Source organism: Chaetodon trifascialis, chromosome 18 (genome assembly GCF_039877785.1).
Source record: "Chaetodon trifascialis isolate fChaTrf1 chromosome 18, fChaTrf1.hap1, whole genome shotgun sequence".
Classification (NCBI taxonomy): domain Eukaryota; kingdom Metazoa; phylum Chordata; class Actinopteri; order Chaetodontiformes; family Chaetodontidae; genus Chaetodon; species Chaetodon trifascialis.
In genome coordinates this window covers 20,729,200-20,753,977 of record NC_092073.1, presented here as the reverse complement: position 1 = coordinate 20,753,977, position 24,778 = coordinate 20,729,200, and the positions used below count along the sequence as shown (strand labels likewise).

Sequence of the window (24,778 nt, the reverse complement as noted above, 5' to 3'; positions counted from 1 at the left end):
TTATTCTCCAGGCTGTGATCATTGTGGCAATCTGCCATACGAGGAGCGACAATAGCTTCAAACAGTTTCCGTTTAGCTGACACTTCTGTCACATAAGTGAGTTCACACACCTGCCGAGCGTCAACCTGCTGGGTAGGTGGAGCTTGCTGTTGCTGCTAACACCCGCCTGAATGCTCCTGCAGAAACAAGCTGCCGCCTTGTCGTCTTTCATTATTATTTCCAGGCTGCGTTCAGTTTAGATGCAGGACTTTTTGTTCCCTCTGTGGCGATGGCTTGTTGCATCTGAGTGATGGGCTGTGGGAACGGTAAGGTGCTGCCTGAGGCGTCCAAGAGGGGCTACGTGAGCGTGGTGCAGTCGCTCGTGGCCTTCAGTAAAGCGCAGGATGACGATGGGCCGAAGAAGAGTACGGAGAAGCAAAGAGGTCCGTGGTTTTGTACCAGCGTTAAGAACCGTCAACCAGCACCAAACGTCCAGCAGCAGACGCTCAGAGATGGACGGGACAGAGTTTCCAAGTACAAGGACAAGTTTGATCCACGTGTGACAGCAAGGTAAAGAGTACTGATAAATTCAAGGACACAAGAAAAATATATAGTGTTGAAAAGAGAAAAATCATTGAAATGAACATCTGCTGTATTACATGGCTTCCTTTAGGAGTTAAACTGTCCTAAATTATATTTTGTGCCAACATCAATTATGTGAAAATAGGATTTTTTTTTTCCGGTAAAACAAATAAACAACATGTCGGTCTAATCATACTTGATGAGTGACCTGCTTTTATCTTTCCAATTTCAAGTAATTCACTGTGTTTAAAAAGGAAAGAGAAAGAAAAACTGAAATGCTGAATAACTGAAGCTCAACTGTAAACAAGAGATATTGTCTCAACCCTGTGAGCAGCCGGTTTTCAACATTTATTCAAAAATAGATAATTTGCAGCCCAGCACAAGGTGAAATTACTTAATAAGAGCATCCAGCGCTCATGGGAGCCTTTTAATGTCACCACCTTTCTCGTTCTGCTCAGCCCACCAACGCCAACCTTCATGCAATGCAGTTTATTAGCACAAACAGGAGAGGCCAAACCGGGTAATACCTGAAGACTGCCTGCCTGCGCTGTCAGATGGAAGCGTGGAAACAAGGAAACTGGTGTCTTAAAGAGAAGTGCATGTTGCTCTCTGCATCTGATGAGTCACAGCTTACAGCCCTGACTCCAGATCAGTTGGAGCTCTGTGTGAAACATCAATAAAAACAGATTCAGTCATTTCCAACAAACTGTTTACTGACAACGGTTTTACAAAATGTTCCTGAGCCCATGTAGAAATATCCTTTATTCTGAACCTCGTTTCATCGACTTTCATACCCAATCATGACACTATCACCTGTTACCAATGAACCTCTCCCAACGTGTTTGTTTCAAAAAGGATTAGCAAATTTTCACATTCTGTTGTATTTATGTTTTACTTTTTTGCAATCAGGGTCGTATTTATAGTACTGCTGTGCTCATATGTGGTGAAAGTTTGAATAATTGTGTATATACTATATATACATATATATGTATATGAATTTGCCTGGCCGACTTTGCTGTGATAGGCTATGCAACATGCGCATATTATCCCATTCATCACAGCTGCAGCTGCAGTGAGAGACACTGAGTGCTTTGTAACAGTGTATCATGGGATAGTTATGCTGTACAGACTCATCATTTCCCTTCTGCGCTGTCAGATACGACATCAGGGCTCTGATCGGTCGAGGAAGCTTCAGCCGTGTTGTGCGTGTGGAGCACAGGGCCACTCGCCAGCCCTTCGCCATAAAAATGATGGAAGTAGAGGCCCCAGAGGGCCGTGAGGTGTGCGCCTCGGAGCTGGCGGTGCTGCAGCGGGTGAGCCACTCTAATGTGATTCAGCTGATCGAGGTGTTTCAGTTCCCGCGGAGGGTTTACATGGTGCTGGAACTGGCCACGGGAGGGGAGCTGTTGGACCGCGTCGTCAGCAGGGGCCACTTCACAGAGAGGGATGCTACCGTGGCCCTCCGCATGGTGCTGACTGGGGTGGGATACCTGCACAACCTGGGTATCACCCATCGAGACCTGAAGCCTGAGAATCTTCTGTACTACCACCCCGGAGCTGATTCCAGACTGCTTGTTACCGACTTTGGATTGGCCACGTTTGGAGGCGCAGGAGCAGGGTCTGAGGTCTCAGGCCCTGAGCAGAGCGAGGACGGAGACGACGCCAGAGAAGACAGGACTTGGTCCCTCAGAACCACCTGTGGAACTCCAGAGTACATGGCCCCTGAGGTGTTGCTGAGGAGGCCTTACTCCTGTGCAGTGGACATGTGGGCCCTGGGGGTGATCGCCTACATTGTGCTGAGCGGATCCATGCCGTTTGAGGACGACAGCCGCACACGGCTCTACAGATCCATTGTGCGAGGAAAATACAGCTTCCATGGAGATGTAAGTTCACTGGGTTTTTCATTGCAGATCGGAGTTTAGTTATGTACTTCTTAGCATACAGAGCTTCTAGGAGCAAAATAATTGTATAACCAGCTCAGTATCCCGGAGAAATACATGCATATTGAATGATTCTTCACCCCGCGATTAATATCCAATGTCAGTATTAGTGTGTCCTATATGTAGCAAGGCAGAAACGAAGGGTGCGGAGCTTCTGGTGGCGGGTGGGCATGTATCATGTATATGGGACTGTAGCAGGTGCAGCTAGTGCTACAACTCAATGAGCAGTTCCAAGGAGCCATAGTATTTCAAGGGGCATGTTTTTATGCAACAGCAATACAGGTTATAAAGTCTTTTTATATGTTGAAATGTCACAAAGAGTGAGAGCCATGAAGCAGATGCTGCTTCTCAGAAATATTCTGTCCTGAAAAAGGTGGAAGTTGCCTTTCTCTAAACGCTTACAGGCCCCTTTCGGATTATAAAGACTTGACCTCTGCTTCTAGTGACTTTGATGCTTTTCCAAATTATTCCCTCCGCTGCGTTGTCTCATAGTCAAAACGCTGTAGAGAAGCTGTAGCTTTGGCCAGTTGTAGGTCCTAAGGTTTAACCCAATGAATAAGATTATTTCTGCCTTCACTGCCTAAAAAAAAAAAACCTTTTAGAAATAAAACTGCCACCTGCTGTTTCCTTTCTGACATCCGGCCTTTTCCCCAAAACACAGTCTGCTTTGTTGTTGTGTGTTTTGTGCAATTACGCATGCTGGCAACGCATCTGTCCACATACGTCTGCTACACCTCCTCTCTGAGAACGATGCACACCTGAATCATTACGCTATTAGGACGACCAGAAATAGCTCCGCCGTTCCATCCTTGCTCAGTGTGAGTGGAACATTTTCAGCATGTGACAGTGAAAGTGTGGTAACCAAGGTGAGTTCTGCCTTGTTTTCATCCCTTCCTCTGCAACATTGTAAAGCATAAAAATGCAGAAGTTTGTTGTGAAGTCTCGAGTTCCTGCTCGCTGTGGCTCTTTGAGGATGCTTCGAAATGGGGAAAAGGCGGCCCTGCTTTTTTTTTTTTTTTTTCCTCTGTCACATAACGGAAGTGGGTATTTTTAACAGCCTATTCTGTCAAGCTCAGTGGTGAGTTTGGGCTTGTTCTTTCACGCTGATTACACCCAAGGCTGGATTATTCACTGGGCTTTAAGCCTGGCCCGATTCTCAGGGATGCAGTCTGACATTTTAGTCTGGCATACAAGAGGCTCCCTTACATAGGCCCTGGACTATTATCCCTGTGTTTACCGCTGCACTGACCACCAACTGAACAATGGTGCAAAATCCTTCTAGAGTTTATGCAAGGGCTTATTTCACGTTTTTTTTATGGTGGCTTTCGACACAGCTCACACGTCGGCCACACTGGTGGAGGAAAATCCAAGGCAACAAAGCTGGAAACCGCATTTTATAGGACGTCGATTACGGCGTCTTACAGCTCACTGAGGTGCAGTGAAGACATCAATCTGTAAATTCATATGATGACAGTATGAAGACATCATACTTGGCTGAGTAGTGGTCCAGGACTTGATGGATCGGCCATCAATCACATTTCCATCTTGACAAGACACTTATTCTCCGTCATGTGCAAATATCCACCCTCTGCGATGGACTGACAGCACGGTTAGACACACACACGCACTCACACACTGTGATAATTATGTTGTAATGTGTGATGAAGGTTCACAAGTATCCACAAAATGTGGACCTCTGCCACCACAAGGGTTCTTCATGTCATTCAGAAGGGTGCTCCTCTTTGGAACAATAACAGCTTCAACAGCTTGAGCAAGTCCCTCCACGCATTTAATTTGACTTGAAGAGTTTCATTTGAAACGAGCTGCCTGCCAATTGAAGTGACACAGTCCTGCAAAATGCACACCAGAAATTTACTTTGGGCAGCATAAAGGCATCCAGCGAGGCTCTGTTAGCAACATAAAACATGTTGGAATAAATCTAAGAGGCTGGTTTGCCTGCAGTAACAAGCAGCACTCAGGATGTTCCTCCTCAGTGTAATCAGATGTCGGCACAATGGGCCTCTTTCACAGCAGACATGTTGACTTGTCACAGCAGTAAAGGCACAGCTGTTACTAATAACATTAACGATGGCTCTCTTCTATTCAAGTGTCCCAGTCAGCCACGACAGTACGGCAGTGACTCGGCATGGGCAGTACCAGGACCATAAAACTGAAGCAGCTAAATGGAATTCAGCCATCATTAAGCATTCAACTCTCAAACCCAGGACCCAGAGCTAACCGCTGAGCCACAAAAACATACACTTAACTGGCTATCACCTGAATTTGTTGCCTGCTCCTTCAAGATGGCAGCGATGTGACAAGCTTATACAATTAGGCACAACAAGGAGCACTAAATGATGGAGTGGGAGAGGGGAAACCATTTGGTCAATCAAGATGCAAATTAAAACGCAACTGTTGTCATTTTCTTTGGAGAAAATGCACAGCTGCATTATGAAATCCCTTTCACGCTATTTGTTTTTGTTGCCGATTAATCTGCTTTCGCGAATCTCCTTCGGATACTGTTGAGTTATTGTCAACAGTGAGTTATTCATTTCAAATCTAAGAGTCTCACTCCAAACCAGGTCAATAGGTTGCACCGTTGTGTAGTCCATCAGTTTGTTATTCATCAATAGGAACCGCAGAATGTTGCCGTCGGGAGGTCGTAAATAAGCATTCAACAAAAAAGAGTAATGAAAAAGGATTAACTTCAGGTGCTATCATTTTTCCAGATGGACATAAAGATTCTGAGAGCTGCTCTTCTTCTCTATTATGCAAATCAATACGCAAGGGCTGCAATTACAAACATTCTTCCACACTATCAGTAACCTTTTGTGTTTGCTGAAGCAGAGTAAGGAGATGCAGTGAGTGTGAGTGTTTGTGAGTGTGGGTGGGCTGGGGATTTGAGCGGCAAGGTGGACGTGAGACTCACTAAGAAATGCAAACGGCCTCTGGCACCTGCCCACGATTCAGTCTCCCAACCCCCAACACCTCCCCTCAACACGCATGCATTCCCCCCACAGGTGCAGCAGCCCGTGGCCTAAAGACCTGCGCAGATTCACACTGGTGCGTTTACTCAACAGCAGAGGGGGGGGTGGGGGGGTGCATGGAGGGAAAAGAATGGAGGGGACAGAGGATGAGCGGGGCAGACGAGGAGCGGGTGTAGCCTCGGGGGGCTTTTCGCACCTTATCACTCAATCGGCGCATGTAGGACAGAGCGCTTCCCTCGCACGGAATCAGGGCATCTCATCTAATGTGTGCGAGTGTATCAGTGGATTTGTGTGTCTGTGAGTGTGTGTGTGTCTGTGTGTGTGTGTGTGTGTGTGTGTGTGTGTGTGTGTGTGTGTCTCTGCATGTCATGGCAGCCTTTCGTATGTAAAGCACAAATCCATTAGCTGAGGCGAGACGGCAGCCTGGTAACCTCCTCTGCATTCTGCTGCTTATTGGAGACACACTTCCACAACACAACCAAAACACCTGCATCTGTCGGCAGCAGGGCACCCTGGGTAACGGCTGGCCCGGTCTGCCCCCTGGTGAGCGCCGCGCGAACAAATCCAGCCTCCCCTCAGCCACGGTGTATTGTACATGACAGCCCAATCTCTCCTGCATCCGGGTATTGATGTTTTGATTAGCGTGGCTTAGCTGCGAGTTTCACCTGAATTAGCGACAGGCCACCTTCCCCATTCACACTCTTTATGATGAGGCATATTTAAAGTTGGCTTCATTTCTCAGGAAATGCCGCCGGGTGAATCAGATATGAGTCAATTGTGAAGCGGAGACTCTCATGTGGAGCAGTTCATTACTCAAAAGTGCATTATCCTCGTGATCACATTAGCGTAATCCAACCTTCTAGTGTTTTCTTCATTTGCTGCAATGACAGCTTTGTCGGGTAAAGACGCTGAAAACGCAGTGAGCGGCGCTTCTCATTCACTCTAACAAGATGTTGCTCAATAAGCTGAGCCCTTAGGTTTCTCCACTGCTTATGCCATATCTGCCCTCCTCCTGTCCCCCCCCCCCCCCCCCCCCCCCCGTCGGCTAGCTCAACAGTGATGTATAACACCGGCTCTCGCCTCCTCCACCAAACACAATAAAGCCTTTGTGTATTTTGACGTGAAAAATGCTCAAAATAAGGGAGAGAGATAAACTTCCTGCAGGTGGCTCCGTTCCAGGAAAACAACACAGTTATGTCTGCTCTTCTTTAAGTGTACCGTGTTGATAGCAGGAGGGAGGCAAACTTTTGCCGCCTCTTCAAAGATCTGTTCCCTGCATCATTCCCACCTGGTGAAGGCTTTGCCATCCCTCGTACGTAGCCAGCGTGCACGAAGCCGTTCCCGCCACTTCAGATCGAGGACAAAGGGCCTTCTGCTAGCCGCGTCTGCTATCAAATGTGTGTTTCGCGGCGCTGTAATAAGGCCTCACCGAATCACCGCCAGAGCTACATGAAGAGGAAAGCCAGACTTGTTAGACGTGGGAGCTCAATCAGACACTTTCTCTCCTTCCCAGGGAAACCGGGTGTCACTCCGCCTGCCTCTCAGGTGTGAAATGACAGCACGGCGAGGAGAAAGTTTGAGCGAGAGGCATTTTTATGAGTCGTACGGCACTCAGCGCCGTGCTGGCACACACACTTCTCTCCAGTCGGCGCGCTGAGAATAAGCGAGTCCCTGCTTCTTTGAATTCCTCTCACCGGCAACAGCCTCGCGATTGTCAATTTCATGCTTGATTAATTGTCATTACTCGACGAGAGACAAAAAAAAGGGGGAGAGAAATGCATTTCAGGATTAAAATGGAGAGCGAGACCTCCCTAAAGAGCGAGATTTAGTCTGTGCAAAGAATGAGAGAAGTCTGCACACACACATTTGACTGTATTTAGCTTTTATTCTCCTCAGCCGGACATGCTGAAGAATCTTTGAGCTAACTGGTGGGTGACTGAGGAAATATTTTTGCACGTCAAAGACGAGAGAGTGAGATGGAAGCGATCGAGGAAGTGAATCACGCTGACTGCATTCCAACAATCCCAACGAAACATGATGTGCAGAAACTGAATGTGTTTGCTCTTTGACACTGATAAAGGTTATTGTGCTATGGCTCAATCTCCAGACCCGGTTGCCTTCTGCCACCTCTTTAATCTGATCAATCTAATTCAGTGTCTGCATCAGTAATGTTGTATTTAAAATCAGATGGAAGCACAAAGGTTATCAATTTCCTGCGGCGGGCCCCCGCAGTGTTGTCTTCATGACAAAGAACCAAAGTCGTGATGAATAACTGAATGATTGTGAATTATGATAATGATTCTGGTGTCTTCTCTCCCACTGGAAAGATGCCATGGCAGATTTCAAAGCATTCTTGAATGTCAGCTCGGGTCATGACAAGGGGAGTGATTTGCTATTTGAATTACCAAAGAGCAAGAGATCCCAGTGAGGCTCATCCATGGCGCCTTTATTGTGAAGCTAATGCAGGCTAAGAATAAACATGAACAAAATCCCACACATACGGCACGGCCGTCCTACCTCCCAGGCTTCGTATTCTTTCACCCAGGACTTCAGCTTCCTTCTGCCCAGTGACATTTAGCTTTCCTTTGAGTTTAGTTCTGCTTGTTAGGCCCGCAGAGCACAGGGATCATAGTTTTATTGCTTTGTAAGAATGAAATCTTGCATCCCACTTTGAAGAGGCTTTGAATCTGTGCAGGCGCCTTGTCTAGATACCCACCCGGTGCCTTCAGAGGACTGAGCGTCTGTGTGTGTAGGCGGGACCGACATCTTCTGGGTGAGTGTTTTTATATGAACACTGACACTAATCACTCATGCTCTGCCTCTTCTCTTCCTCAGCCTTGGCCCTCAGTGTCCAACCTGGCCAAGGACTTTATCCGGCGCCTGCTGCCGTTGGACCCGACCGCCCGCCTGACGGCTGACCAAGCCATCCATCACCCGTGGGTGGTCACCATGGCAGCCAGCTCCTCCATGAGGAACCTCCATCGATCTATCTCCCAGAACCTCAGGCAGCGGACATCGCGCAGCTCCTCCCGGGGCCCGAGCAGAACCGCGAGCTCGGGCGATTCCAGCAGCGTGGGCCTGGAAAGGGCTGGAGAAAAACCAAGAGCAGCAGCAAGGCACAGCATTTGGACTAAGTCAGCCTCTGAGAGCCATACAGCAACCAGCCAGAGGGCTCCAGGAGCATCATCGCCATCCAACTGATGCCACAGATTCATATGAAGGCTAATGAGGGGATGGAACCAGCTGCCCCAGCTCAGTGTGTATTGCAATCACAAAGCTGCAAATGGGGAGCCAAAGTGTCTGGAACAGGTGTTGTGGCAAAAAAAAAAAGTTTCCTCTCTTCTCTGGACTTCAGTCAGGATCCCAGGTTCCCCTGAAGGCTGACGTCCAGCCTCCATTAGTTTGTTGTGGTTGGGTAAGCTGCTCGTGAATATCTTCAGTTTTGAGGTCCAGGCTTATATTGAGACAAAGCTGTCCACCTCCACAAGGTCTGCAGCCCCTGGTTATTCACACCGCTCAGACTAATGGCTTCAAGATCTCATCTCGGCCCTCATGAGTCACCACATTACATGCCTGCGAACAGGTTAATTCCACAAATGAGACGTGGGGCTAATCTTAGTGAGGAGTGTGAAAAAAAACTTCTTCTTCTGCTGTGATCCTTTTCCTTTTTTAGAATCAAATTTGAACTCCCCAACACCAACCAGCAGGAAGATTTACATTTTTTATCGTTTTTAGGCAGAAAGAAGCAAACACGCTGTAGTCTTTTCTTTTGTTGTCAGTCCTCCTACATAGCAGCACCCACAGTCCTGTGTAGCCACTGAAAGCACAATCCAGATATTTGTTGACAGGCCTCTATCAAGTTAAAATGAAGCGCTGGGTTTTAAGAGCTCTCTTCTCTCCCCCAAACATTATGTAAGCTGTAAACAACACTATATTCAAAATAACCCGTTTTTTTGTTTTTTTTTTCCAGGGAGAAGTTTTAAATTAAAATGGTAATCCAAGTTCTGAAAGTGCATCAAACTGCAAGTAAAGCAAAGCATAATTCTCAGTGAAGTTCAGTCTTGTTTAGCAATATAACACATTATATATGGTAGGTTTATTTCCCTGATTTTGTTCTAATTATTCATGACTAATGCTTTTGTTTGCAGATATACTGCACTATGCTATGGTGATATATGATGTGGATGCAGGACAGATTTGAACAGAAGGGCCAGAACACCTCATGGAAAATTAGAGGAAAAATGGGAATTTCATTAAAGAACATGCACCATTTCCCTCTGCCCTTCATTGACTTTAGGAATAACTTTAATTTAATGATATTATGCGCATCAAATGTGTGATAAAAGAAAGGTATGAGTCATACATTCTTTGTGAAATGACAAATTTTCTTGTTTGATTTTAACTAAAGGGGGCTGCACGGTGGCGCAGCAGGTAGTGCGCGTGCCTCACAGCAAGAAGGTTGCTGGTTCAATCCCCAGGTCAGCAATCTCCCTGTGTGAAGCTTGCATGTTCTTCCCGTGCATGCGTGGGCTCTCTCCGGGTACTCCGGCTTCCTCCCACAGACCAAAAACATGCTCATTAGGTTAATTGGCGACTCTAACTGCCCCTAGGTGTGAGTGTGAGTGTGAATGTTTGTTTGTCCTTACATGTGGCCCTGCAATCAGCTGGCGACCGGTTCAGGGTGTACCCCACCTCTCGCCCACTGTAGCTGGGATAGGCCCCAGCCCCCCGCAACCCTGAAAGGGATAGGCAGTATACATAATGGATTTTAACTGAAGGTCCATTTTTTGCGAAATTTTCTGCAAAATATGTTCAAAACCTGCCGAACAGGTCATGGTTTTCATGCTTGACCTTAGGGGAACAATGCAACTTTCTGGAGGTTTCAGTCACATCTCACAGAGTTTGCTGATCTGCTACTGAAAACCATGAAATGCAGTTAAAAGCACCAGAAAAAGCCAGAAAGCAAACAATGATTATTCTTCTTATTATTTATTTATCTTGTCAAATTGGTTAATTAATGGTAATTTGCTGATTTGCTGGTAAAATACAGCAGCTTCTCTAATTCAGATGCTTTAACCTCACAGACTCAACAGGCCTCTGTTTAGTGCCTTACTAAACTGTGAATATGGATGATGTCATTTGGATGAAGCTCATGCATTATTTCTCCAGCAGGGAGCACTGGAGAGTTGTTAATGCCTTTCAATGGCTGCCCACACTCAGTGACCTGAGATCAATGTCCCTTTGGGAAGGAGACGAGGACTGCTGGTGCATTTTGGAAAGAGCGCGTCAGCAAGCAGAATCACAGAGAGTAATGCAGCGAAAGTGGGATGTTTGAGGGCAAAGAGGAAATCTCTTGAAACTGCTGGAGTTAGGGGTGTATAGTTCTGTGTCTGCGCTTTGATAATAGCTCCATGTGCTGATGAAAATGAGCCACAGAAACTTTTTCCACCCAGAATGACACGGCTGTGGAATAGCCTTTCATTCTTTACCGGAGTGTTTGAATTGCGTTGCACAATTGAGTCCATATCTGGTATTATCAAATGATGCTGGCGGAGGAAGAGGTGATTTGTTATGCATTTTTATTTGAAACTCTGTCTGCAAACAAAATTCCACTCACGGACTGATAAAGAAATTTGAATTGAATTAAACCAAACTGAAGTCAACAATAATGGGAAGTGGTCTTTTTTCCTCTCCTAACTATTATCATTCCAGTCTCGCTGCTATTATCTTTCAAAAGGGAATAACAAACCAACTGCTTCGGCGTATTGTCCGTCTCATTTCTGCACACGGACTAATTCCATTGTCTTCTGCGGCTCCCGTTTGTTTGGAGTGGGCAGTGAAAGCTGCTTGATCTCAAAGAAATGCACCACATATTTACTTCCAGTCTTTAATACAGTTCTGCAGATAATCCTTCTATTATTTTAGTGTGTGATGCTTTGCCATCACTGGCCAGTTTACTTCCATGTGGGATAAAACTGCAATGACACCACGCGGATGCAAATAAATCAACATTAGCCGTGGATTAGCTTTCATATTATTTGTTCGACTCTTTACCTTGTGCTGCAGGTCAATCTGAGGTTTAAAGGCTTTTGCTAGAAGGGGAAAACTCCATGCTTCTGCATAGGTAAGGCAGATTTGGAGCGAAAAACAAATCCCCGGAGCTCATTTAGCTTGTGTGCTGTTGGGTCAGTGTCTTTCTGCACGGGCTTTAGTCTCATACAGCGGTCAGCAAGGCCAAGCAGTCGAGGAAGCAGAGCACTGCAAAAAATTGTAGGAGATAGCATTTGCTCTCTAACACCAACCCTGTGCTCTATGAGGACAAGTACGACAGACAGTGTCTTTTTCTTTTCTTCAGCTTTTCTCAGCAGAAAACCACGGACTTATTCCCTTTATCTTTGGCCTTACTTGAAGAGATCATTTGCTGCTCAGGACCCTGAAACATAAGCTGGCAGATCCACTTCTGGCTGTTATAAGAAAGAGGATAACATGAGGAGGGAGTGGTGGTGGAGTCCCCAAGCTCATGTGCTGTACAGGATGTATAGAGGAACCATCTGGTCCCTCCCCCAGAGGATAGATACCCCCTCTTCCCTTCATGTGTGTCTCCACACAGTTGAACGCTTCAAGGTAAGTGCTTCTTATTCCTATTGTATAAACCAAACACCCAGTAGATCAAATATTGGGGTCTTTTGTGAGCCGCTCAGAGTGGAGATTATTTTCTTTAAACAGCAATTACAACTCCACTCCACCTTAATGATTTGAGAGGAAAGAATGGTCCACATTTTTAGTCAGTAAATTGCTTTCCTTCTCTTTTTTTTCCAGATGAACCCGCTATTTGCCGCTGTCCTCTTATTGTGCTGCAGATACAGCGCCACAGGAACACAGGGTGGGTCAATACTTTTCTCATTGAGGATGCAATAAAAGTAAACTGTCTCATTATTCTTCCTACTCAGAAATTCTCATTTAGATTGTAGCCTGGATCCCACCAGTTGTTTGCCACTTAAAATGTGCACTTGTCATCTCCTCGGGGCTGTGCAGCTCTGCTTTAAATGCATTGTAGATTCAGATGAGATGGGACAGCAGGTGGGCATAGATTCACCTCTGTGAGGCGTTTCAGCGAAATGAAACGGGCTGGATGCAAATGGTGACTTAAAGGAAAAGTTTGACATTTTTAGAAATGCGCTCGTTTGCTTTCTTGCTGAGGGTTTGATGAGGAGATCAATAGCTCTGTCATATCTGTGCATTAGATATGAAGCTACAGCCAGAGGGTGGTGATAGCTTAGCATGAAGACTGGAAACAGGAGGAAACAGAGAGCCTTGGTCTGTCCAAAGGTGACAAAATCTGCCTGCTATACCTCGAAAGCTCGCTAATTACCACATTATACTCATTTGTCTTCTCTCATAGACGGCCATGGTGATTGGTGTTGTTTCTTCTTCTTCTTCAGTAACATAAAACAGTGCAAATGGCTGAATTTGTGATCAGTACCTCGTTGGTGTATTGTGACCAAATGCTGAGTCCCCCACTTACAAACATATGAATCCAGCAGGAATTTCTATGAGATCCTCAAGACTGAAAATCACTTTGTGGCAACTTGTGGCCTGAAAATGGATTGGACGATTTTTGTGGTTGTATTTCCTAAAAACCTGTGACTACTGCATGGGAATTAGGTGGTATAGACGTGTATAGATATCCAATGTGGCTGGTGGGCCTCCAGACTGCCAGCAGTACAATTCAGATCACAGGCTGCCTTCAAATGGAATTTTTGAGGTTGCATTTCAGATACGGAAAGTCAAGTGCAAAATATACATGATTTTCAAGTGGTAAATTGTGAGTGCACTGTTACTAGGCAACTGCCAACAAAGGCGGACATTAATGATTGATAGTTTTGTGTTTTTTGCATTTCAATTGCACGGATAAGGAACACAAAACAAGAGGAAAACCGATCTGAACTAAAGTAACCTCGCTTGGCATCAAAAGCGATCCTTCTCACACCAAACCAGGACGTGAAAAGAAGATTTCACCTGCACAAGTATCATATTGTACATTTACGTGGTGGAAAAGTGTGACTTCTTGCTGGTTTCTGTTCCTGCAGAGCATTCAGATCACGGATGCCACAGTCAGGGGGTCAGGAGCTGTGGAGAGTGCCTGGCAGCAGGGCCACACTGTGCTTGGTGTGCTGAGGAGGTGAGCGACCTCGGAAACACACTCTGCCTTCTTCTTCGAAGGGATCGCTGTTAACGTAACCTTGCACACCGTTTGGGACCACGAGGAAGCTTCTCAGTGCACCACTTCAGTTCCTTTATGATAGCGATGCTTAGTGGAAAAGGCTCTTTGGGAGTCAATTCTTTGTTTAAAGGCCCAATCAGTCATTTATTTGACCCTATCAAGACCCAAGACCTTGACCCTATGCAGTTAGAATTCAACCCACAGATGGAAAATGGGTATTTTGGAGAGTTTGGTGTATCAGATTTTGTTTCCTATAACTGGCTAAATGCTGATTCACAGGCTTTTTTACTAAGCCAAGAATAAAACTGTGGGGGGAGGTGGAGATTTCAGTGAAGCTTTTCAGCATATTGTGCCACACCATATATATTCAGAATTTTTATACGTGGTAATTATCACGTAATATTGACATTTATTGCTAGGCGATGACCTCTAGTGGCTGTAGTACTTATGATAGTACGTCCTGTAGTACAGGAATAAAGGAGGATGTCAGGTGACGCCGGGTGGATGGATGGGCCAAGCAAATACAAGACTTTCACCCAGGAGACTTCTGTTTGTGTATTATTAAGTTACAACAACAAATGTATTTCAACCCATGATCTTTTCCTAAACCAACCAAGTACTTTTGAACATATAGTTCAAACAAAGTGCAATCTGAGTTACAAACAGAGTAACGACATGCAAGCGCTAGCGCCCGCCAGCTACCTTCAAACTCAATTCCTTTGTGAGGGGCAAACTACGGGGCAACCGCTGAGACAAATTTCAATCGTTCAGGTGAAGGCATTTCCGGTTACCCCACACACCCACTCATACACGCATCACATCATACACACGTCATATCAAATAAGTCAAAACATCAATGAACAAGTTAAGAATATGAACACAATAAATAAATCACAGAAAATATATCATAAATATTTACCCTTTGCCCAACCCGTAATAATAATACCAGCACAATTCAAGTAACAGCATAAATCCAAAGGTGGTCATTTACAGCATTTAAACCAGCAAATTGCAGCCGTTTGATGGAGGTCCAGTATGACAAAGGTTCCAGTTACTGGAATGGTCATATATGTCATTTTGAGAGTCATTAGCAAACAACTTATTCAGTCTTTAGGTATGATGATGTGTTGGCCGAGGAATATCCCCATAATTATCTGTATATATTATAACTAAAGACAGCCAGTCACGATGTTTCAAAATGCAGCTATAAAAATGATCTAAAACTCTGGAAAGCATGCGTCCCTGCTGTGCCAGTAACATATGTTGACGGCTGTATATTAAAAACCCTTTGAATTATATTTGACGCTTCTTATGTTTGTGTTTACGTGTTCTGCTCAACAATTAGCTTGTTGTTCCATAAATACCATAAAAGCGAGTTGAAAATGTGCCATGGTATATAAGAGTGTGGAAAGTACAGCATCTGTCATCTTTAATTACATTTGTTTGCAGAGTGAAGGATGAGAGGCGTGTGCGCGCGCGCACACACACACACACACACACACACACACACACACACACACACACACACACACACTGCCTTTCACTATCACATTCACACCCTCTTTACCACCAACTTAAACTGCATCACTGATACTTTTCTCACTGTATTTAGTGTCATTTCATCTTAGCTGTTTCAGCATTTTTCATTTTTCTATGTTGCCGTCAGGTGAGTGTTTATATAAGGGATTGAACTAAACCTCTTTCAAGAATTTTCTAGAAGTGGGCCAGCACATATGGGAGCGCTGTGACACCCCCCGGGCGCTGCTGAGGAGGGGCTGTCCTTTTGATCGCCTGGAAGACCCCAGAGGTTCCACTGTCCTTCTAAAGAACCGGAAGATCACCTTCCACCCTAAAGGAGACCAACGGCATCACAGACAGGTCACACAACTCCAGCCTCAGAGTGTCCTCCTCCACCTGAGGCCAGGTGAGTGTCTTTCCATCACTGAAAAATATCTGTATCAACCACCTTTGTTTTCGACCTGATGACAAATGCTAGAGTTCTGTTTTTTTCTGCACGTCTTCGAGGAGATGCCTTTCATATTCACATCACTCTGTCTGATCAGGCTCACAGACGTCTGCCTCCAAAGTCTTGTTATTGCAATTGTGATGAGATTTCCTCCAGACCTCAGTGAAGTTGAGGGCACAGTTCATAGAGTTGCTGGCAGCGGCAGAGGAAGAAAATGTCCTGATTGCAAACAGAAGCAGTGGGCTTCGTGGGAAACGTGGTACTCATGGTATAGATAGAAGAACTACAGAAGCATAGATATTTCAAAATCATACATGTGGCATTTTTCTAGGTGGATTTTAAATCACAACCAACTGAATACCCCTTGCCTCACGTTCCCCTTGTGTGTAGGAGAACCAATGGTGGCCACTAAAAACATGAGAAATGCAAAAGGCCCTCTTTGAGGTCAGTTTTTGGTTTGTCTGTTCTGGGCTACTGTAGACACATGGCGGTCTCTATGGAAGAGGATATTCTATTTCTGCCAATAGATCCTCCTAAATCCTACACACTGCACCTTTAATTAACTGTCAAATTACGTATTCTATAACTCAATGCTATTTCCCATAGAGTTGGGAACATACATATATTTCAGTGGGAAAATAGAAAATCACTTTAAATACATTTTTGGCCTCAAAGTAAATCCCATTTAAAAATACAGACTCTAAACAAACATCAGTCAACCTTAAAAAGCTCACTGGATGTGATTAGAAATCCCTCATCAAGTCAATAGATATCCAGATATCCTGGAAATGTCCATTTATGTTTCCAAAAGAATTACCACTTCCTTAATTCGCAGGTGAACCCCAGAGCTTTGAGATAAAGTTCAAACGTGTGGACGACTACCCCATAGACCTGTACTACCTGATGGATCTGTCCTTCTCCATGGAAGACGACCTGCCCAACGTCAAGAGGCTGGGAGCTGAGCTGATGGAAGAAATGAGGAATATTACTCATGACTTCAGAATGGGTCTGTCTGCCTCAGTTTCCTTATTACCTGCAATGTAGGCTAACATCGTTTTTCTTAACTTTTTATACCTCCATGCGTATACATTTCATGGCATACCCTTGTGTCACATTCACACAGTTACACACCTGGGAGCTGCCCGGTGCAATCATAATCTTACTACTGGCCGCTGAGCAGCACCACTGGAGCGATTGGGGCTTAAGTGCTTTGCTCAAGGACAACTGGTAGCTTTTGAGAGAAGGGAGAGCATTAGTTATTCACTTTCCACCCTTCAGTCACAAAATGACTTCTCAAAACTTCACGCTACTTCTTACTCCCCTCCATTTGTTCCCACTCCAAAAGGCTTCGGTGCGTTTGTGGACAAGACGGTGATGCCATACATCAGCACCGCAAAGGACATGCTCAGCAACCCCTGCAAGAGGACCGAGCCCTGGCCCTGCGCTCCTCCCTTCACCTACAACCACGTCCTGAGCCTCACCGCCAACGGAAGCCTCTTCACAGAGCTAGTGGGGGTGCAGCGAATCTCTGGGAACCTGGATTTACCGGAGGGGGGCCTGGATGCCCTGATGCAGGCCGCAGTCTGTGAGGTAATGCAAGGAAGCCCAGCTGGAAGCAGGACTGCAATACAGAGATTGTTGTTTTCGTTTGGGTGGGCGTTATGTGGAGGAAGTGGGAAGACTGCAGACAATAGATGAGACGGGTGTTTCAGAATACTAAGCTTCCTTTGGGAAACTGCACCAGTTTTGGGTATGTTTTAAACTCATTATGAGTTCTCAAATATGGAAATTTGACTTTAACAATTTCATAATGACTGGTTTGACTGATTTAAGCCCTAAAGAGCATGAAGGCATAGAGTATGACTCAGCCGCAGTCATTTGATTACATACAAAAGCAGAGAGGTAATTCTTCTCCCGAAGCCTGTCAGAAATACTTATATCAGTCACGGTGCTCTATTTGCTGCCAATTGGCAGTTCATTGACTGTTTGATGTCCTTCACTTGCAGGAGCAGATCGGTTGGAGGAATGTGACTCGTCTGCTGGTGTTTTCTACTGATGCTGGCTTCCACTCTGCCGGAGACGGCAAACTGGGCGGCATTGTGCTTCCCAATGATGGAAAGTGTCACTTGCATAAAAATGTGTACACCAGAGGAAATGCCCAGGTTTGGTCCTAAGCTTTTTTAATTTAGCAATAACAATTTTTTATATTCTATTAAATTCATTACATAGCGATGTGTAAAGTGGAAGGGGCCATTTTGTTGTGACAAACCCACAGAAAATTATCACCAATCTCTGCAGTCCATTACAACTAAATATTGTCAGAAAGCTAGGCAAGCTACCTTCACAGCTAGCTACTGTTCTATTGCTAATCTTTTATTATTTATTATTGCCTGGAGGCAAATACACCTGGGTTTTGGTAACAATACCTTAACAATCGGCTACTTTTTTCCATGATACATTACAGGTATGCCTTTAAGAAACAAGTTTTCTATAGTAGCAAAAGTAGCATTTCAGTTTTCAAAACTCGCCAATAGCCTAGTATTGAGGTTTGATACTCGCCCTTGTTAAGTGGCTCAAGTTTTACCGCACTCATCGACTCCATTTCCAGTTCTGTCAGGCAGTTATTTCATCTGAAAACCTTTCAAAAGCACAACATGCTAGGCACCAAGCAGCAGCAACAAAGCTAGCAACTAGCTTAAAAAGAAGTTGAACATCTAGCAGTTAAATAACTCGTTTTCAAGTTAACAGAGACCAGCCAAAAGCTTAAAGGGTGGTATATATAAGACTTCCATTCATTAGGTAGATAGAAACAAGATTTTAATGGGATAATAATGTTGCTCTTTGTCTGCTGTGTAAGCAGATACTTGTTTGCTAACTTTAGCCTCACGTTTGTCTGTCGGTTTGTTTTCGAGTTCTTCTCCCTTGTGGAAAAAAATGATGGATACAGGTTTGTAATATCTAATTCCTATATTCACAGACGAAGACTAAAGATTTAGCTCAGCAGAACAAGCCGCCGCAGCAGCATGTGCGTGTTTTCACTCTGTTCGCATAGCATGCGTTGGGTAGCTGTGGTCCTGAGGAGCACACAGTGTTTATGCTATGGACCAGATATTGCGGCGCGTGCTAAATTGATTCCCGTCTGCAATCCTAGCAGTGAAATAGAGGTCCAGGCTGCGGCAGACAGAAGTCAAAGACAGTGATTTAAAGGTCAGAATCAACAACACAGTTCCCTGGGTAAAGAAGATGCTGACAGGCATACCCTGATGGGTAACAGCTGGAGTGTTTGTGGAGTTACCAAAACCGAAGCTTTCATCTCTTAATCTCACTGTGTTTGTGTATATGTGGTGGGTGGTGCTTTGTGCCTATTTGTTTGCTTGTGAGTGTGTTTGTCCCTGTGCGTTAAACATCCATATCGCTCTCTCATTACGGCCGCAAGAGTGTTATGGTTCTTGACCTCATTGCAGTCCAGGCAGCTGACAGGTGGAGTGAATATAGATACATTATTAATCTATTTCCGTCTGGATAAATGACCTCCCAAGGCTGAAAATGGATGTGGGAGATGCAGGTGTTCCTCCTCTGTGAATAGTACTTATTTATCTATTTGGAGGAAATGGAAAGTCTGTCAGGGTGAGTGAATGAAATGAGCGATAGAAAGAGTTGTTAGATGGGAGGGAAAGGGGGAGGACAGCGACAGAGGGAAGAGGTAGAGCATGCTTAACTACTGATTACACATATATATTCTCACCCGAGTGTTATGCATTGCATTTCGCATCTGTCCTGACTCCGCTCTGTCAGGACTATCCTTCGGTGGCTCACGTCGCCGAAACACTGAGACAGAAGAACATCCAGATCATCTTTGCTGTCACTGAAGAAGTTGCACACCTGTATGAGGTACAGCAGGGACTGCATTCATTCATTATTTATCTGTTTTTGTTGTTTTTTTCCAGAAATGCATACAAGGAGTTGTTTTCTATATGCTAGCCCAAGGCGGTTGGTGACCATTTCAGTGGTGGAACCACAGTTGTAAACTAGTATACAGAAAGGATTTTCCACGTTTTCACAAGAAAATAAACCAGTTCTTCTATGAAATCTCTATAGATTTCACTCCATCTAAACCTTGAGCTTGCAAGATGTCAGTATTTATTTCCTCTATAGTTTTAAGACTGCGGATCAAGTCTAGAAATTAACACTGGCAAGGCCTCGCATTGCGTCACATGAAAGGTTAAGTCAGGTGATATTCTGCATTTTTGTTAATGCAAAATAAATACCATAAAAAGGCCAAAACTTGCAATGTATCACTGTAGTTTTCAGCAGACACTCCTGGAACATGAAGTATATTTGTGGGGATATTTGTGCAGTTTTCAGCTGCAGATTTGGCGCTCTCATGAGTATTTACAGCAGCAGGATGGTGCACGTGTGGATTGATTCAACATTATCTACAATGTTGGAGTGCTATGTAATGAAGAAACATGTCACCAGTGCAATGGTGTGGCTCATTGATGTGTTTTTAATGGCTTTTGGATGACAGTCGAGCTCTGTGGCAGACAGGAATGAAATATATCAGGCTTCGATAACACAGATCAATTCATTGTCAGTTTGGGTCATTATGGGATTTGTGAACAATTAGAAAAACATAGAATGTTGACTGACTTATCCTTTGACATTCACATGTATCCTGTGTAGATAATTCAAAAGTAGTAACATTTAAGTTGTTTTTTTTGTCAGTTTTATATCTGAATTGAACCTCTTTCCCATTGACTGCCTTCATCCATCAGAGGGGGTGAATTCTGACCGTGACCAATTCAAGCCTTCATGCTTTGACACCACATTCAGTTTCTCTATGCCACCGTAACGGAAAGGTTGCTAGAGAGAGCGGCATATAAATCAGCTGGCGGACTGACAATAAGCATATATTCATTCATCTATGTTGAGGATATTGTTGCTTTGCTGCAGGGCCTCAGAAGCATCTTCCCAAAATGTGCGGTCGGAGCGCTTTCCAACAACTCCGACAACATCCTGCAGATAATAGTCGAAGCGTACAATGTAAGTGAGGCAGAAACTCCCTTCCCACAAAGGTCATTAGCCTCATGTGTGTAGCCTGCTGACACCTCCTCATCTTTAAGGGGTTAACTGCTCTATTGACTTCAGGCACTGACCTCTGAGGTTGTTATGGAGAACAGCAAGCTGCCGGCGGGCTATCACATCTCCTATACTTCACGCTGTAAGGACCGCAAGCCCGGGCACAGCGAGCAGGGGAGGAAGTGCTCCAACATCTCTGTAGGCGACGAGGTGTGTAGTCATGTGGCTCTGTGTGTGGTAAGATGTGTGAGTGCCGCTGTTAGCATGTGGCAATTGACAGTAATGCTAATCATGATTACCTCATTAGTGGAGCATTATAATTGCGCTCAAGGAATTCTCACCTCCCCCCTAGGTGAGCTTTAATGTAAGCATTACAGCACCTCTGTGCGTGACTGCTTCACAAAGACCACCCCATATTATTATTAAGCCCCAAGGCTACAGTGAAGAGGTTGAGGTCCTGCTGAGCCCCATATGCAAGTGCTCATGTCAAAAGGACGTGGTGCCACGCAGTCCTTCATGTAGCCATGGCAACGGCAGTCTGGAGTGTGGCATGTGCAGGTACGTGAAGTAGCTCGATGGCAGCAATTTGGTTAACAAGCTAAATTTCAGGTTATCCGGGAAGAAACCAAGCAACTGATATTTGCGGTACCTGTGTTACAGGTGCAAAGAGGGAAGAGTCGGAAGATTGTGCGAATGCCATCAATCTGAGTCAAGCGAGCTTTGTCGCCGTGATAATGCATCTCAAGTGTGCAGCGGGCACGGAGAGTGTGTTTGTGGGAAGTGTGTTTGCCGTAAGAGCAGCAAAAAGCCCAGCCAGGCTTACTACGGGAATTTCTGTGAATGCAGTGATTTCAGCTGTGATCAGTACCGAGGACTGCAGTGTGGAGGTAGCGCACAGACAGCCGCTCTTCAACAATGTGTGTGATGACATCTCATTTTGAAATCTCTTTCCTCGTGTTTCACTGTCCCAGGGAACGGCAGGTGCGTCTGCGGGCTGTGCGTATGTCTCCCAGCATTTCGTGGCCGAGCGTGTGAGTGCCCTCTCGGCTCAGAGTCTTGTCCTTCTCGGGACAAACAGATCTGTGCGGGCAGAGGGGACTGTCACTGTGGCACCTGCGTTTGCCATGACAGCCGCTTCCAAGGCCCAACTTGTGAGCTTTGCCCTTCCTGCCCCAGCATCTGCACCCTGCACAGGTACCGTGATCTTTCTAGTTCTTGAAGAGGAAGTTTTTAGTATTTACTGGGTGCTTAGTGACAAAGAGATGCAAGAGAACTCTGTCTACTCTCGTTGCTGTCATTTTTAGATACTGCTTCAGATCAGATTACACTGATGCTCTTTTCCACAGAGAGTGCATCTTCTGCAGGGCCTTCTCGCTGGGCCTGGATCCAGAGGAGTGTCAGACGAGGTGTGCCCACCTGAACCTCACTCTGGTGGGTCAGGCTGGCGCGTTAGCAACAGTGCCCCCCTATCCAGGCCTTCACAAATGTATAGAGGTGGATGCAGAGGGCTGCAGAGTGCACTTCCTGCTGAGGAGTGGACAGAAGGAGGACTCTGTCCTTGCTCATGTAGCTTTTGACCGAGGTAAGCAAAGCAGATTGTGTTTTACATGAAACCCTTTACATGTGTCCTTTTTACTGATGGTGTGAGGTATGGTTCCCTCTACAACCAAACCAACCAACCAACTACATGAATGAAAGCACAATTTTAATCCACCTTTTCCCATAAATATTCATTTCACTTGAAATAAATATTTTAGAACGATTCTACAATGTCTTTCCACTAAGGAGCTATGGCTTCCTCTGTCTCTCAAGAATGCCCATCAGGTCCAAATGTGATCCTGATTACCGCAGTGCTATCAGGCTCTATTGTGGTGCTGGGCGTGTCTTTGTTGCTGCTATGGAAACTACTCACGAGCATCCATGACCGCAGGGAGTTTGCCCACTTCCAGAGAGAGCTGGAGCAGAGACGCTGGAACAGGGTGAGCCCTGCCCAAACAAACCTTTCTGTCAGTGCCTGTCAGTCAGAGGCTGTACAATAAATGCAGGAATTTGTCTTGGTGACATTGCTGCAGGGACATTTTGACAACCAACATTGTAAAACAAGAGCATTGTGGTAAGCATGGTACAGAGGAAACAGGAAAGTACAAAAGGAGCCAAGGAAAGAAATGAGACAAAATGTGACCACATGTAGTATGTATTCTCAAAAAATAAACATGCTGCATTGTTTGCTTTTATGTCATAACAACGACATGATGGCAGAATTAAAATAGAACGTAAAAAAATCAAGTTCGATCAACAGCATCTTCAAATTCTCAGTGGTAATGTGACACAAAATGAGTGACTAATCACGCAGGATGACGCTTGTTTTGAATCTGTTGCAGAGGAACAACCCCATCTACAAGAGCGCCGTCACGACAACCGTCAACCCCAAGTATAAAGAACAATGATGGCAGATCTACTTTTCAATCAGGAGCCCTGTTGTGAGGCACAGTGAAACAACATCCTTCATCTGAACTGTTGTCAGCAGTTGGTCCGACTTGTTTGGCGCGAGGGGGGGCGGATGTTGATGTCTGACTTACTCCCCTTTGATCTCAACATGAAACCCCGGACTGCCGGGGTCCAGCCCTTCCTTTCCCTGCATGCGCTGCACACACGTTCAAACAGCATCCCCCACACACACTGCTTCCTAGGGTTAGTTGTCTGTGGGATACATCCAAACTTAATTCCCTCAGATTATTAAAATCCACAAATGCTAATTATAGTGTAATATTTTGGAAGGCATATGCATGGAAAACCTCCCATATATGCTGATGGTTGGATCAGCTGTGCAACTTGGGTCTCTGAGGCAAGATACAGCGAGGTGAGCATTCTGCATTATGCATTGTAATCCCAATGGGGACACGGATTTTTTTACGTGGGTCTCCACTGCCCTCTAGATGAGAGGAGAAGAAACTGTCCTCCTGCTGGAAATGATGAAGCAGCTTCACATTCATTTACATTTCGCCATAGTCAGAGAAGACGCTATTCTGGACGCAAATGTGAAACCCAGACTCATGCTTTCGTATTCCAACAGACACCTGTGACTTCATCAGACAGAATACTGCAGGTTTGATATGACTTTAAAAGAGCAGCCAGTGTACGCGCCAGCCACTTTGCCAGAGCACTGGGCTGAATCGTGTAAGCGCAGAGAAACAATGGGATGCTCAAATCTAAATGGATATTAGGGTTCTTCCACTGCCTACAGATGGCTGCTGATGACCTTGCTGGGCGAGTTGAGCAAAGCGATATTAATCATAGCGATGCCTCCTCCACTCCCAGAGCCACTGGGCAGGCGTGCATGCAGCTTTAACAGCCAGTGGGAGGTGGGAGGTGGTGGTAGTGCTGGTGGTGGAGCATCAGAGAAAATTACTCCATATGCTCCCACTATGCAGCATTCTCTTTCATCTGCATCTGATCATAAAAAATGTGCGGAGCAAATATCACAGCTTCAGAGGAGGCAGCAGAGGCAGATGCAGCTCTGCGACAAGAATCATGTGAAGGGGCAGAGATGGGGGGGTGGAGGGAGGTGACCATGCAGCCCTGGAGACTGTTACATAACAAATACTGCAACCATGTTGGAAAAACACTGTAGCTGTTGCATCTCATCACTTCTTACTCTGTGAGTGGCTTAAATAAATCAGTAGCATTTTGCCTTTTTGGTGTCTGTGTGTTTAAATGCAAGTATATTTTTAAGAGTAGACTTTTCTTTTCTTACTTGAATTAATCATTTAAGCAAAGGACTGCAATACAGTTATTATTATTATTATTATTATTATTATTATTATTATTATTATTATTATTATTATTATTATTATTATTATTATGACTGTTGTTGTTGTTGCTCGTGGGTGGGCGGGGGGACCACTGAGCTCATCCTCCCCGAGCTCTCCACAGGTGATTGGTGGCATTCACCCTCCAATCACAATTCGCCTGCAAAGTGGCTTGGTGGTCAGTTTGGATCTTTTTTTTTTTTTTTTTTTTT

General features: G+C 45.1%; 2 protein-coding genes across 3 annotated transcripts; both read left to right on the top strand.

The window, feature by feature from the left end:
- Positions 1–289: 289 nt before the first annotated feature.
- On the top strand, positions 290–8,689 carry LOC139346593 (serine/threonine-protein kinase H1-like). The gene is made up of 3 exons (XM_070985752.1): positions 290–549; positions 1,718–2,444; positions 8,324–8,689. The coding sequence occupies exons 1-3, from the start codon at positions 290–292 to the stop codon at positions 8,687–8,689; spliced, it is 1,353 nt and encodes a 450-aa protein (XP_070841853.1).
- Positions 8,690–12,092: 3,403 nt separating this feature from the next.
- On the top strand, positions 12,093–24,451 carry LOC139346707 (integrin beta-1-B-like). 2 transcript variants are annotated; one of them, XM_070985927.1, is made up of 16 exons: positions 12,099–12,112; positions 12,308–12,371; positions 13,579–13,670; positions 15,420–15,636; positions 16,514–16,684; positions 17,024–17,268; positions 17,685–17,840; positions 19,474–19,569; positions 20,632–20,721; positions 20,827–20,967; positions 21,110–21,315; positions 21,418–21,644; positions 21,729–21,951; positions 22,104–22,339; positions 22,570–22,736; positions 23,139–24,451. In XM_070985927.1, exons 2-16 carry the CDS (start codon positions 12,308–12,310, stop codon positions 23,202–23,204), a joined length of 2,397 nt encoding a protein of 798 aa, XP_070842028.1. In that variant the 5' UTR covers positions 12,099–12,112; the 3' UTR covers positions 23,205–24,451. The 2 variants fall into 2 exon arrangements, with proteins under 2 accessions (XP_070842029.1, XP_070842028.1); XM_070985928.1 differs by lacking the exon at positions 19,474–19,569 and having other exon boundaries at positions 12,093–12,112.
- Positions 24,452–24,778: the final 327 nt, after the last annotated feature.